Consider the following 15,902-nt stretch of genomic DNA (forward strand, 5'->3'; position numbering starts at 1 on the left):
TCATCGTTTGGTGGATTAACCGTACCATCAAGAGATATTGTTGACCATGTAATAGAGATGGAAAACATATTCATTGAAAATTTTGATAAAATCGGCAGTGAGAAGGGAATTGGACAGTATTTGAAAACAAAATATTCGAAAATTCTTTTCTCACATCCATGTCAAAAATTCCCCTTCGATTATTATATATCTTTATATACAAGAGTTCGGATATACTTTACTTTAAAATTCATGAACCAGGACATGAAGATTGTTAGGAAACATAAATCATGCAATGTAAAATTGAATATTTCAAATCATTTATAAACATATAACATTATATAATTGTATTATTTTTGTTAATAAAACATGTTTTCCTGAACGTGTTTATCATTTCATCAGTAAATCACTCTGATCTGTTTCTTAGATCATTTATTCATGAGTTTATCTATCATGTTTCTAGAAGTTGATCGACAAACAACTACTTTCGTATCTTTGTTTATTGTCTGATACAACCGAGCAAGCGAAGTTTCAACTTCGGAACGTCCCCTGTAGATATCGCGAATAGGAACTGCCCTCGTATAACTGTCATGCGGCCGGCGGCTTCCGGACATCGTTTGTCGGCGATATGATTTATGGAAATCGCAAAAAATGCAATCCTGAGCCGTACCGACAAACGAATTCCTTGGAGTGAACCAACTTATAGTATTCGGTAAACTTTGCTTATAGTATTCGGTAAACTTTGGTACCATGAACTCGTTATTTTTTAAGGGCTTCCACGAGTTCAATGAATTACCGGAAGAAATAAAAAAAATATCTATTTTTAAAGCTTTCAAAAGAGCACTTAAAGAATTAAAAAAAAAGTAATAGAATACAAATTTTATTTGTATCAGTAATGAAACCAAATATTACTGTTTTAATAATGATTTAATGTATATAATTATGTTCACAAATACGCCGTGCTGTCTCAACGTTTTAATTACCTTTCCCTTTTGTTGTGGCTGGTTGTGGTTGATTTTGTTGTGAAATTAGTTTTTTTTTTATTTATCGCATAATTGAAATGTTTCATATTTGGCTGAAATGACGTTTGAAAGCATATCGATTCTAAGAAATTTTACGTCCCAGTATTTACAGTGGGAGGCTCAAGTGAAGTATAAAATTGTTTGTTTGAAATTTGATTAAGAGTTTGGGGTAGTCTCTTTATTTCTACAATGGTTTTCACGTTTTCACAATTTAGAAGTTGTTTCCAGAAGGTTCTTGGATATATTTGATAACGGCCTCTGTTAGAGATTTCCAATATTCTTTGTGATGGAGATATTGCTTGTTAACTGAATATTGGTATCCTTTGCATACAACTTCAGAGTAACCTACTAAGTTGCTGAATTAACATCTTCTATCTTCTCATATTCTAAATTCTAGTAGGCCATTTCTATTCTAATTTTTCAGATTGTGAACATTTATCTTGGTTGTTAGATTCTAACACACCAGTTAGGTTTATATGGTTTATGGGAATAGTACATGTCACTTTTAAGTTGGATGATAATAAAAAAATAATGAAAAGGTTAACAAAAACATGAACATTTTTTGATGTAGGTACTGTTGACACCCTGGAAATATGCATCCATGACGAAAATTGACTGTTTTGTTGATTTAAGAATAAGCATGACATTCGATATCTCTAACAATTTTCACCGTTGATATGTTTCTGTGCTTGTTTCCAAATCTATCAATTTCATTACCTATGCAACTTCTTGTAACACATTTTCAATAGCTTCTTTGAGTGTCCAAATCAATCATTACAATATTTTCATAAAACATTCACTTGATATGGATAAAATTCTCTTCGCGCAATTATTAAACAATATTTCACATATATTGTTGTATCGCCAACAGCATATGCAGGAATAACTTCTGTGAAGAATCCTGCACTGACACCTGTCGGATATAATCCAACACCCTTCGTGGTATTAGCCAGGGGAGTAGTTGTTTTCTGATAGGTGTCAGTCCATTAACCTACTGTGTAGGGAGTTGAGACTGGCCTGAACGAATTGTTCTTAGATAATTTGATTTATAGCCAGTCTTCAAATATGCCCACTGACTATATGTAAAAATATATTGAAAGATGTTGCAAGAATATTCACAACTTTTTACGACTTAATTTATGTGTGACAGCCATTTCATCTTTGATAGAAATGTGACATTTTTGGGCAATAAGGGCGTAGGTCGAATGTTTTTGATAAAATATTCAACATATTAATATGGTAGTATCCAATAAGATACTTCATCACGTTTCTGTTCACTTTGTTGACCATTTTTGAAAGCATATTGAACAATATTATAAAAATTTCACTTCTTTCATTTATTATATTGTGTAGGAATACTGTGAATGATATCTGATTCGATTCCATTACGAATGCTTGGGACCAGCTGTCGCACCCCTACGAACGACAACCCTCAGAAGTCGAAACTTGTGCGAGCTAAGGACTAACGAGGTCTTACCTTCTAACGTGTGATTCCTAACACGGGTTGGACGATAGCAAGTGAAAATCGAGCGTTCATCCTGGGTCTTGAACCATCGACTCACACATCGGCCGATTGACTGAGTGAACAAAGCACCCATGTTGAACCGCCCGGCTACCGACGGATCATATATTTACTTTATGTCCAAGATTGCAATATTTATTGCCTTGTTTGAAGGTGATTGACAATGTTTCGTGATGAATTTCACTAGTTCGGACTTCCATTGTCTACTATATAAAATGATTTGAAATCCCTGAAACAAGTAAAAAAGAATAATTAAAAAAGAATAGCTGAAAATAACAATTATATTAAGCAACAATAAACCTGAAATGAAATGATAGTGAAATAACCTACAAGTAAAAATATAATAATTGAATAAATAAAAATTAAAGGAATGAAAAAAGAAAATAATAAAAAAGATTCCAAGTCACGTTAGTTCACGACGTTTCGATTGTTGGTATGTACAATCGTCTTCGGGTGATGACTGGACTGATTCCTCCGAGAGATGACTATTTATAGGTCGTTGAAATACTTTCACTTTCTCTGCTTTCCTTTTTCCGCTTCACTGATTCCGTGAGAGATGACCGTTTTGGCGGGAGTTGGCCATTTTTCGTTTGATGATGGGTTTCCATATGTTTCGTATTTCTACGCTGGCCTGGCTGAATACATTGTTGGACAACATGTATGCGGCTTCCTTAAATTTTCTCCTAAACCAATGTTCCTCTCTGTGCAAGATCTCAGCTTGGGACCACTCGATGTTGTGTTGATGGGTCCAAACATGGTCTGCTATTCCTGATTTTCTGGTTTCTCCTCGCTGTGTGTGCTTCTTGTGCTCGGCAATGCGAACATTCAATGGCCTCTTAGTTTCACCAATATAGGATTTTCCGCACTCACAGGGTATCCGGTAAATGCAATTCTTGGAATCGCAGTCCGCGTTTGGGGGCCTGGTTTTCGTGAGGCTGCTACGGATAGTGTTACCGGATCTGAAACAGGTTCTGATGTTGTACTTGGAACAAATTCTTCTTATCCTCTCCGATAATCCTCTGATGTAGGGAAGTGCAACCAGTGCTTGCACTTCCCTACCCATGTTCTTCACCCGAAGACGATTGTAGATACCAACAATCCAAACGTCGTGAACTAACGTGACTTGGAATCTCTACACTTTTTTATTATTTTCTTTTTTCATTCCTTTAATTTTTATTTATTCAATTATTATATTTTTACTTGTAGGTTATTTCACTATCATTTCATTTCAGGTTTATTCTTGCTTAATATAATTGTTATTTTCAGCTATTCTTTTTTAATTATTTTTTTTACTTGTTTCAGGGATTTCAAATCATTTTATATAGTAGACAATGGAAGTCCGAACTAGTGAAATTCATTTATTGCTTTATCTGCTTTTGGGTTGATAATCTGATTAGGAAAAGCCTCATATTAGAAAGTTCAATAGCTATGATTCTTACAGATGGTAAAAACTTAAAAAGTGTATGCAGTTGATTTCTGTAACTTTGAGCAGTCTACCCCTCTGGGCTAACAAAACTTTGAAACTCTGTCAATTTCACAGCCTTCTTGATTGAAAAAAATTAAGGTGTAAAAGTACCTATTGAAAAATTTCAGTATTGTTTGCTGGAGATTACTTGTTACAAGTATTTCTATACCTAAAACCATAAAATATTTTTTGTAGTTGAATGGTGAACTAATCGAAGAATAGGTAGGTACATTCAGATCACAAAAATCAACAAATAAAACAAAATTGTTTTAGATGTATCTAAAGACTGTTACCCTTTCCTAATGGTAATGGGATATTGGGTGGATATTGGGCTCAGACAATAAGCAATTTTTCACATTACAACTATTTTATATTTCACGTTACACTTTATATCCTACAACTAAAACATATTTACAAATACAAGAGGTACACACATACAAAGGTAAAAAATATTGAATGACTAGTACATTTTGGATCGAGAGTCGAAAACGACCAGAGAAAGTATATTCAAAGTTCAGTTGTTATTTCATCTTGAGGTCGGAAACCTAATTGATAGAAGTCGTCTTCCAGAAACAAAGAATTATTGAGATACTCCTTGCTATTTTTCCACAGCGATGGATTGAATTCCGATGAAGGAGTGTGATTAGAAACTAAGGAATACTCAAACTTCCATTGAGGATTCAATGGAAGATGGCATTTGGAATCGTAATTACTATTGAAATTATTTATGGCTATATCTTGCAGACTCAAACTAGACCCGAACATATGATCAGGCTTGAAAGTGCTCATAGCGGTGCTTCCCCTCACTGAATAGTCCGACTCCTTATCCAAATCTGTCGGTAATACAGGACCTTGAAGGAAATTAATCAATTGAGCCACTTGGGGCTGTGAAGTCTCGCTCATACGCTTGTAGCGCTTCAGGGCCTTCTCCGCCCAGTTGAAGAGATGATCCCATTCATCAGGCATGGCAGTTTTCTCAACGGGCCTATTCAGAAGCATAAGTATTTTAGCCAGATCCCGAATTACTGGTCTATAAGCAGAGATGGCGTTACTGTCGCCTGTACTGTGTAGTACCCTGATCTGACGCCTGGTGTCGTTCAGCATATCGAGATAGTTGGGAGCGTAAGGTCTTAGCGTCTCTAGTTGTTTCAAAAAGTCCTTCTTTTCAGGAGAGTCATCGATTTCTGAACTGGTTTCGCTCAAAGCGGGCGTACTTTTTCGTTTATATTTTATATATACAACCACTGCGGATATGAATACTATGCATAGAACTGTTCCGGTTATAACTCCTGTTAGTACCGCCAGGGCATTGGTGGAAAGTCCCAAAAAATTTCCGTTATGTTGGCACACGCGTCCGATGAAATCCACCATAGTGCTCCATTTTTGTACGTGACCAAAAGGGCACTCAGATACACATTCTCGTGTTGGGTAGAGGATCAGGTCCAAGCATCTTGTACATCCTTTGGGGCCACACTTCAGGCAAGAAGGCTGGTCACAATCTGAAATGAAAAGAAAGACAATTAGATTTAAAAATTAGTACACCAATAAAGGAAGCATAGCTTTTTGAAAATAATAACATAAATCAGGTAATAAAGACAGTGTTGAAATAAATCTATTGGGTAGCAACTATTCAGTCGGAAATTCCAATTTTCCTGTATTGTCTGATAACTACGAAAGTCTGGTGGGATATCTGTTGTTATTATTAATCATGATCTTCAAACCTTTGAAAACTTTGATGCTTCAAACCTTTTAGAAAAATTACTAGAACGTAAAAAGTACATATTCAGCATATATACACCTTTTCCCTTGGTATATAGTTACAGTTTTTCATTCGATTTAAATCTCAATTCAACAATAATAACAAACAACCGGATGACAAGACGTGGACAAACATAAAGTGACAGTTGATATGAAAATATTTAAGCAAATCAGTTTTGTTTAATGAAAATGGATGTGAGAATTATGTTCAAAATAATACATACGTCATGGATATCAAACAATGACAATCTAATATGGCTGGTTAGACTGATCTCATAATCAACACAAGCTACCAAAACAGGCTGATTCAAATTAAGTTTGCATTTTTGATAACTTAGTTATAATTGAAGAAATCATACATTTTCAGTGGAATATCTGCATGTGATATTTTTAAAGGTAGAACATGATATTTAAATCATATAATTAAATGATCATTTTTCAATAAAATGTGTAGATGATAGAAATCAGAGGACTAGGAACTAAACTCTTAACGCTCCATGATTATTATTCACAGCATAATAACTACTGCATCTTTTATTTCTTTCACTATTGACCATAGATCTTCGACAACGTCTAGATTTATGATGCACTGTTTGGAACCTTTGGTGTAGTAATGAATATTACTGGAGTTTTTTCCCAACACTAAATCATCTTCAAAGAGGAAGATCAGTTTTAATCTTCCTCTTTGAAGATGATCACTTGGTGATCGAAACACGTGTCGAGGTGTTAAAAATAACGATTTGGTGTATCAGGTGTAGGCCAAGACTCGCCGAACACACACTCTCTTATTGACTATAACTCCGGACACTCGCATTAGGACACCTGCATAGAGGTGTGTCCACTAGCCCCATATTATGGAGGTGTTTTCTTAGTTGACAGTGACCAGTTACTGTTAAGCGTAGATTTTTCCTGGTCATCACCAGATAGTTCTTCGGCGCCAGCTTCCCAGGGTCGCCCAGGGTGATCCTGGCAAGATTTCATCCCATCTCTTTAGGGATTGGTGTAATGTTTGGTGTAACGTATGGCTAGTTCCGCAACTGTCGAAAAGTCATCAGGCCGTAGGTGCCACTGAGTCCTAAAATTCTTAGTCCAGTCGCTTCCTTGGCTAAAGAGTTGGTAGTGCGATTACCTTTTCTCCTGTCGTGCCCTTTAATCCACCTCACGATAATGTTATTATCTACCGAGGCGCTGGTATTTTTTCCATTCTCCACTTAATCCTTAGGCTTAGTGATCTGGAGTACACCCCACATCCTGAGTCTTCTTTGGTTTTTGAGCCGTCTGTTTATATGCGTATTGCATTTGTAGCATCTGACTCTGTGTTATGTTTTATTTGTATTTTGTAGGGTTTATTAAACACAAACCTGGGTTCAATTGCATCACTGGTTGCCTGCAGCAGAAGTTGCGCAGTGAGCGTCTCGCCATAGGCTCAGCCTCATTTGACCCATTCCTACTTCGAGGTTTACACCAGTCGTGCGCAATCGTAACATGGCAATTAACGCAAACTCCTGTGATGTTTAAACAAGCCAATCGTTGTATTTGATATAATTTTTGGATGGCCGTTGCTTGTAGAACTTTCGGGGGGGATCAATCCCCCTTGATCCCCCTCCTGGCTACGGCCTTGGTGTGTTCAAAACTTTTTTCTGTCGTGGATCAGTCTTTGCTCTGTAATAGTTTCAGTAGTTTTTATATAATTCATAACTAAAATAATAAATTTCTCCATTCATATTCCGAACTCACTGGAAAAGTCTGATAACATATATGTAGTAATTTTCAAGTCAATTCAATGCTGTTTGATACACAGTTGAAGTTAACCAATAGTTATTTGATATCTTTCAAATTAATCGATGAGTTGTTCCACGCATGAAAGACATATTTAAATATTTTTCAATTTTCAGGTTTGGATCTAATTTTACTGCACTAATAGTTTTACGAAAATAAACAATAATTCCTCAATATTCCCAATAATCTTAATTCCCTTTTATTCTTGAAACACGAATGTTTTGTTGTTGGTCACGAATTCTCTATCAATTGATAAAGATTAAGTATGTAAGTATTTAAAATGTGGTCCAACCCGTGCGATAAAATCAAGAATTATATCGATTGGATTCATTACTTGCTTAGTTTATAAAATACTATATCAACAAACCATTCGTTCTCACGTCTTTTTTAGAGCATAACATTTGAAAGATATTAATTGGACATACGTAGTGAACGGATAGAAATTATGAAAAATACTTTCTTCGAAATCCAATACAAGACATTTATAATTCATGGGAAATAGAGGATTTTGGTGTAATGAGGCATGTCCATGGAAATAGAAACCAAGGGAAAGAAAAGTAGGACTATAGGCGCGTGTAAGTGAAGCCCGAAGTGGGGTAAGTGGAATCGTCGCCGAAGGCAGATCCGTACTTAAATCAAGTTTGAATACAAATATAAAATCGTATAAAAAGTTATGGATTGAATGTAAATAAACATCATATTAATTATTTAATTTTTATGGATAATGGTTAAAATAGGTTTTGTAGTCAATATATTGAATATTTACTTGAACAAATGTGAAAATTTATTGTCCCCTGAAAATAATTAATTCATCATAAGGCTTTTTTTTTTTGTTTTTTCGACATTATTTTGCTGTGCTATAAAATGAAATCTAAAATATATACTGGGTGCATCGACGATAGGTGGGTGGGAGATAGCTGCTTCCTCCCTATTATTGATACAAAAAAATGGTTTCGGTAAAAAGTTGTAAAGGTTAATGAAATCTATGTTTCAACAATTATTACTCGGGATTACTCGTTTCTCAGTTTTTCAAGTGAAACATCCTGTACATAGGAGCATCCTACAATAGTCCATACTATGAGCTTTCAGAATATGTACAGTATTTCAATATTCAACATTACAATTTACAATAGATGTTCCATTTTGAGCTTTACATGAATGTAGTCTATCGACAATTTCTATCAATTCTGTCACATTCACCCAAAATGTAGATCATATTTATCATTTTTCGGTAGACAATTTTATTTCGGGGAAAAATAGTAGATTTCAATTTTAAATTCACCTGCTCAATAAGTGAGTGTCAATCAAGTTTGTGAGTGAATTACATGGAGTATGATCTGATTTCTGTAGACTACAAATAAAAAAAAATTCGAAACTCTGGAGAAGTATACTTCTGTCTGAATCGGTTTACAATTTTAGATAAACTTATCTTTTTTTGTGTTACTATTAGTTCCTTTATTGTCAACAAATGACCAATGACTATATGGTAGTGTTCTTCAGATAGTTTCTAAAAGTTAGTCAATTCTCAGAAAAAAATTGCTATTTAATAATGCTCTACGTAAAAGAGCTGAGGTCAGGTAGCAAAAAAACTCTCAGTGTAACGGTTTAATGAAATATTCCAACTATACATTACAAAAACATAGGATATTGTGTTATTGAATTGAAAACAAAAGTTTTTCTATAGTAGATGTAAACTCCAAAACCTAAATTAACCTTGGTTACATTTCATTAACCGTTTAGTCATGCAGTTTATTCATTTATGGGCATTATATTTAGTTTACACATAGTCTTTGAAATAATGCTCCATTTTCATTTTTATATACTTAATTTAACTTTTTATGTACGTCATATTTCACTTACTGTTTGAACCAGTTATTAATTTGTTCTCATTTCAGGTTACAAAAATTTGTTTTCTTCACAAATTATTATTTTTATAACTATGAATTCCATACTCATAATGCTTTTTTTTCTCAGTCATCTCTCAATTAGTATTTGCAATATTTTTAATATTTCATGCATTAGGAGAACAAAGCCCAGTACTGAACTAACCATTCATTCGAAAGATTTTAGTGCTAGACAGCCAAGTGAAAACCAAATCTAATAAAGTAATTCGATCTAGAGTGACCTATAAGAAGATAATACATTTTTTATGGACATGAAAGGAAATACTTTAATGTTCTTAGAATATCCGGATAACCGTGAGAACCAAAGCTAGAAGAGCGAATGAGATGCATGAATACTACAACTCATTTTTGGGAAAGAAAGTTTTTGGCTTTCTACTACTCCATCTGATACAAAAAAAATGGATGAGAGAATCTTCCAAAGAAAGGAAGGAAGTAATCAATTTGAAAATAAGTAACGCTATACATGGATGTGTAGATCATGCAAAGAAGTAACTTTCAGACACAAACTGAAAGAAAGTCCTCCTGAAACAGCTACTTTCATATAAACATTGAATTACACGAAAGAAAAAAAATTCTTTCGAAACAAATACTTCTATATGAACACTGAATTATACAGAAGATACTTTTCTCTATTCAGTTTGTATATCAAACATTTGTTGAGGAATAAGAATCAGATATCATTCACATGAGTTCTACTTTGAATAAATGTTAATAAATTGTACTCACATGGAACACTGTCACCCTAACTGGTATACACCGGTGTTTCGCCTTAAGACACTTGCCCTAAGGCTCTTCAGTACCAAATTGGATAACATCATAGAAAATATACACACTTCATTCATGAATTACGATTTTGAATGTCACGGAATAAGCTTGATCTGCTTATGTCATCGATGACATCGTAATGACATTTATTCACCTATTTGATATAATCCCAGCCATGAGGAATCTTATTTGAATTCAATTCACTACAACTCACTTTGAATTTTTTGTCTTGCAGAGACCAACAACGCTCTAGAGGGGAAGAGAGAAAAAGCTAAGACAATAAGGTTCGAGAATATCAAGAGCTCGAAGACATACCTATGTTGAATATATAAAATGTAACGTTTATGAAAGTTATGAACTTTCTTTTCTGTCATCTTAATAAATACCCACTTCCAACAATCTATCTGGAATTCTCAAATTTTTCGATATCATTGGTTTCCTAATAAAATTACATAATTATATCATAATTATATATGAAAAAAAATAATGCCTAAATTATTATAATGATAATAAAGGTGCTGAAAGCATCAGATGCTCTGATCAACTTCTAGGTATAGATCGTCACAATAAACATGAAATCTCAACGAATACCTCTCATCGGGACTGAATTCCTTTCCGGCGAGCATTATCTTGAGGTTTGCTGGGAGCCAGATCTGCACAATGTACATGACAATGTACATGTGGAAGCAATTCGAAGCGTAATTCATGCAATTTTGGCAATTGATTTGTGATACGGTGCATTTTATTGAAAGAAAGGACTTTCTTTATCTTCAAACGAAGCCGTTTTCCTGCGATTTCGTCTTTCAAACGCTCCAATAATGCTATGTTCGCTGTTGATAGTGACAGGCAATGAGGCTGCTGGCCCCCTTGCGAAGGAGGGTGCTGCAAGTAGCATCATCGGACCTGAACCTGTCATTGGCATTGTTTTAGGTTTTGTCAAACAAACATTGAACACCTGGATGGCAAGAAGATTCAAAGACTTCTGGCAAAATCTTCCAGGATTGGCTTACTCCAAGGCGTTCATTCACTTTTGGAATCATGAAACCAAACAGCTGTTGGACTGAAGTAGGGATGAACTACGATGTCTAACAGACCTCTTCACAGGTCACTGTCGTGTGAATCATCATAAGCAGAGACTCGGACTGTCAGAAGACAGTGTGTGTCGCCTCTCTTTGGAAAATGATGAAGCAGAGCATATACTTTGTGCCTGTCCTGCTGCGGACTAAATCAGGTTTTCAGAGTTTGGCAGAACCACACTTCTACCATCTGATTTGTTGAAAAATCACTCAGCATATAAACTAATCGGCTTTGTCAAGAAGCTGGGTATATTTGGTAGAGTTTGAATAGGTGTGAGCCACAATAAACCCTTGAGGGTTGCGGTGGAGGTCAAATAGGCCCACTCACTTTTAACCTAACCTTCTGCGCATCCTAAAATACTGATACCATAACCTTGCCAGCCAACTGTTGCGCCTTTGCATGCTTTGGGGTCGGATCACCATGTGCAGTCCACTCAGATGATGATCGTTTTGATTCTGGTGTGAAATGATGGAGCCATGCTCTAGTCATTGTCGCATATTGACGCATAAATTTGATTTTTTATGGTGGAACGCTTTATACACAGTTCATATTAATCAAACCGTTGTTGTTTTCGGTCGATTGTGAACTCGCGCGGCACCCACTCTCTATCTCTCTCTCGCTCCCTATTTAGGATGGTCGTTGCTTCCTATCTTCAGGTGCATTTGACCAATGCTCCTCCTGTTACGTAACTGGCTGTTACATAACAAAAGCTTCGTCGGGGGACAAAGACTGTCTTGCAATTTGCAAGTCTGTGTCCGAAATGAGGTCTACTGTTCTTAGAAATAAAACTATTGTCTTCTTCATAAAATAGTATTGTTGCGGTTCCACTCCCACGTGGACATCCGGTCCACCCCGGCCTCCAACCGGCGTGAATGGGAGCAGGTATTATAAATATTTTACACAGACACAAACAATTTTTATAAACACTATTATTTTTGCGATTGCTGGCTCGTTATGAAACGGCGGACATCACAACACAAACTGAATTCCGTCTCCAAAAATGGCGTCCGCGTACCTTCTTTGTGGACGGTCGCTATCGGCACGTCCGTCCACCACCACATCAGAAACGGAACTCCCGCGGCACCCACTTTGAACAGTGCTTTCGCATACACAAATATTCATGGACAATATGTCCAACACGTTCCTTTGATATCTTCAGGGCCTCATCCATCTCGATCAACTTCCCTTTGCTGTCAATGAAGATTATTTTGTGGACTTTTTTAGATTTTCGTCGGTAACATTATCTTTGGGGCATCCACTACGTGCATCGTTCCAAAAAGCAATGCTCCATTAACACAAGAAATTCTTTTTTCTCTTTTTTTATCCTTTTTCTTCAAACTAACAAAAGTTGCTTCACTCAAAATGTTCTATCCCGCAAACTAAAAAACAGACAGCTGTTAAATTTGTACACGTGTCTTTTGAAGGTTAGCGTTGACTAAAAATCATATGGATTTAATAATAGTAGCACCGTCTCTGTGTTAGTCTACAAACTTTTCAGATTATCTAATACTTGACTTGAGGAACTTGCTCATCGACAGATATATTACGCAAAACTCAGTTCATTAGATGCACCGTGGAAAGAGCCCATTCTGCATTTGCTTAGATACAAAAAGTGAGACATCTTGATAAACTGACACCGCTCTGACGATTACCTCAGCCACCTCCTTTTCTGATTCTCACTATTGCCATTATCCGTCGCGCTCAGAAAAACACGAGGACATAACTTTGGTATCCTCGGCCACTATTTGTTTCTTGAGAATAACCTATTTTATTCCTCTGAAAGAAAGGAACTTCTTCAGTTCTTAAAGGTGTGGCGTTGCTAACCGCATGGAATTCGGAATGACAAATATCCAAAAATCCATCTCGGAAGAGGACGATGCTGAGATTACATAGATGATATGTAGCTCATAGACGAAAGCATCTTGCATCATGTGGATACTGAAGAGATGTACTACATGGGCTGAAAAGTCTCGGGCCTACCACATAGATGGCGCTGGTCTCATTGCATTCACAGCTTTTTCAGTTAGTACTAACCTTTAAAAGAACGCTGCTGGAAATTCATGACAGTCTACTCATAAGTTTGTGAGTTATTGTGCTGAAACTGACACTACTTTTGTTATTTTCAAAACAATGGACCAAAAACAATTTCGTGTTTTAATTTTGAACTGCTTCTTGATGGGAAAAAATACCGTTCAAGCGAAGCAGTGGCTTGAAAAGTGTGGAGAGGGCTCCTCTTTATCAGAAACAACAATTCAACGTTGGTTTGCTGACTTCAACCGTAGTCGTTGAGATACCGATGATGCAGAACGCAGTGAACGCCCAAATGAGGCAGTAACACCAGAAAACATTGCACTCGTCAGTGCAAGGTAGTATCTATCATCAACATAAAGTCGATGATTTCCGATAAACGAAAATCAAATTCCTTCAGAGTATCATTCCTCGAACTAGGCTGAAGCGGACAACAAACAACAGGTTTGTAATCGCCCCATCTGTCTGTGAACAAGGTAACCATCCGCATATCCGAAATTTATCCAATTCCTCGTATGAGGAAAAAAACGTTTACATATAGTTAGCGGGCATACTTGAAGACTGGCTATAAATCAAGTAATCTAAAGGGACAATTCGTTCAGGCCAGTCTCAAATCCCTACACTGTAGGCTAATGGACTGAAACGTATCAGAAAACAACTACTCCCTAGCTAATACCACGAACGGCGTTGGATTATATCCGACAGGTGTCAGTGAAGAATCAAGGTTTGACCGCACGCTTTGGTCGCCAGATTACATCACATGCACGCTCATGTTTCTGGTGGTTAGGGCTAGATAAAAAAATTGAAGAATTTTCTAAAACTTGCGAAAGTGGTCTGATGTACAAAAAATCACCAGATAAATCTAGTTTGACTTGTTGGCCATGGCCGGAACAACCTTGGTATAGGTTGCATTTAGATATTATGGGTCATAGTAAGTGGTTGGAGTTTTTGCCTATGTTTTCTATTACCTCGTGGTTGACAATAGAGATTCTAGGCGCTTGTCTAGCGCGTTTTGGATTACCAAATCAGATCATTACAGATAATGGTACATCTTTCTGTTCTCAAGAATTTGAGAAGTTATTTTTATCTGATTAATGTCGACCTTCCAATTTTCCTGACAATTCTACCCTAAACCCAAATCACTTTACTCGCATTTCTATCATCTTTCACTGTCACCGATTCTCCCACTTCGCTACTCTTGGTGTTGTTTGCTTTCTGGATGACCTCTTAATCACAGGTAAAACTCGCAATGAACATATCAGAAAGTTGGAAGCTGTGTTAGCTAGATTGGCAAATACAATTTCTCTTGGACTGGGCCCTTTGAATAAAATTAAAATCAGATTATGTTACTCCAAAATTTTTCAGAGCACGTCTTTTACCTTTGACCATTAAGGGAGGGGTGGAAAAGAAACTCAAGCGGCAGCGGTTAAATAATCTTGGAGTAATACAACAGGTTCGGTATTCGGAGTGGGCATCTCCTATTGTCCCAGTTTTCATCAAAATCTATCCATTTCCCCTTTCAATAATAGAAGATCTCTTTGTCAAACTACAGGGTGGGATACATTTTACGAAGCTCGATCTATCAAATGCGTATCAGCAAATTTGTTTAGATGAACCATCAAAAAAATTGATAGTGATATCTACCCATAAGGGTTTATTCCAATATAATAGAGCACCGTTTGGTATTGCAAGTATACCGGGAAAATTCCAAAGAATATTGGAATCACTTTTACAAGGTTTAGATGATGTTGTTTGCTTTCTGGATGACCTCTTAATCACAGGTAAAAATCGCAATGAACATATCAGAAGGTTGGAAGCTGTATTGGCTAGACTGGAAAATGCAGGATTGAAATTTTCGTTGAAAAAGTGCGAATTTTTCAAGAGTGAAATATCTTATTTGGGTTACGACATAGATAAAGTGGATCTGCATACTTCCGAGTCGAAAATTTTAGCCATAAAACAGGCTCCAGATTTTTATTATATTACATCATCGAAATCTTTTTTGGGATTAATTAACTATTATGGTTTGTTCCAAAGCTTTATTCTGTCGCTGACCTAGACATGTAGATAATATATAAAAAAGTACTACGTACAGAGTGCCACACTAACATACTGATACAGGATGTCACATTTTAGTTTACATTCATTCAATATACACATTATTAAAATCAAATAAATATGTGATTCTTGTATCGAATAAACCAAAATATTCCAATAAAACCAATGAAATAATAATAATATATTTGAATTATTGTTTTTTCAAGTCAAACAAATATCCACATTGAAATAAATAAATGCCTCAAATAATAGGTTTATTTTGCTATATCCAAATGATAAATTTGTTCAACCAAATTATAATTTATTTAAATCAATAGCTTTTTTTCTGTTTGTATAAATATGTAAACAATTATTCCATTTGTCGAAGTTACTTATCGACATTTTCAAAAAATGTCTCGCTTGTAATAAGAAAGACGCTTGTAAGTTAGAGTATAGTGAAAAAAACATAATTTCACCTCTCGGTGAAAGATGAAACGAAGACATATTTATTCAACTGAACACACACATGAAGGAGACAGACATTATTGAAATTCTTCGGTCTCCCA

The 15,902-nt window shown here is 35.8% G+C and overlaps 1 protein-coding gene and 1 long non-coding RNA gene across 2 annotated transcripts in view; one reads left to right on the plus strand and one right to left on the minus strand.

Moving 5' to 3' along the window:
• Positions 1-4,336: 4,336 nt before the first annotated feature.
• The window catches only part of T48 (FU domain-containing protein T48), a 134,027-nt gene continuing 122,461 nt past the window's right edge, over positions 4,337-15,902 (minus strand). Inside the window, exon 2 of the mRNA XM_074183226.1 lies at positions 4,337-5,487. Within this exon, the coding sequence (XP_074039327.1) occupies positions 4,496-5,487 (992 nt within the window). The 3' untranslated portion in view covers positions 4,337-4,495. The remainder of the gene's footprint in view (positions 5,488-15,902) is intronic.
• LOC111511509 (uncharacterized) lies at positions 7,585-10,593 on the plus strand. Its single transcript, XR_002722937.2, has 3 exons — positions 7,585-7,792; positions 7,917-8,121; positions 10,430-10,593. It is a non-coding gene; the product is annotated as an uncharacterized lncRNA (long non-coding RNA).

The sequence above is a fragment of the Leptinotarsa decemlineata genome, unplaced genomic scaffold (assembly GCF_025532065.1).
Source record: "Leptinotarsa decemlineata unplaced genomic scaffold, Ldec_3_MD MMD2_P_RNA_scaffold_2, whole genome shotgun sequence".
NCBI lineage: Eukaryota > Metazoa > Arthropoda > Insecta > Coleoptera > Chrysomelidae > Leptinotarsa > Leptinotarsa decemlineata.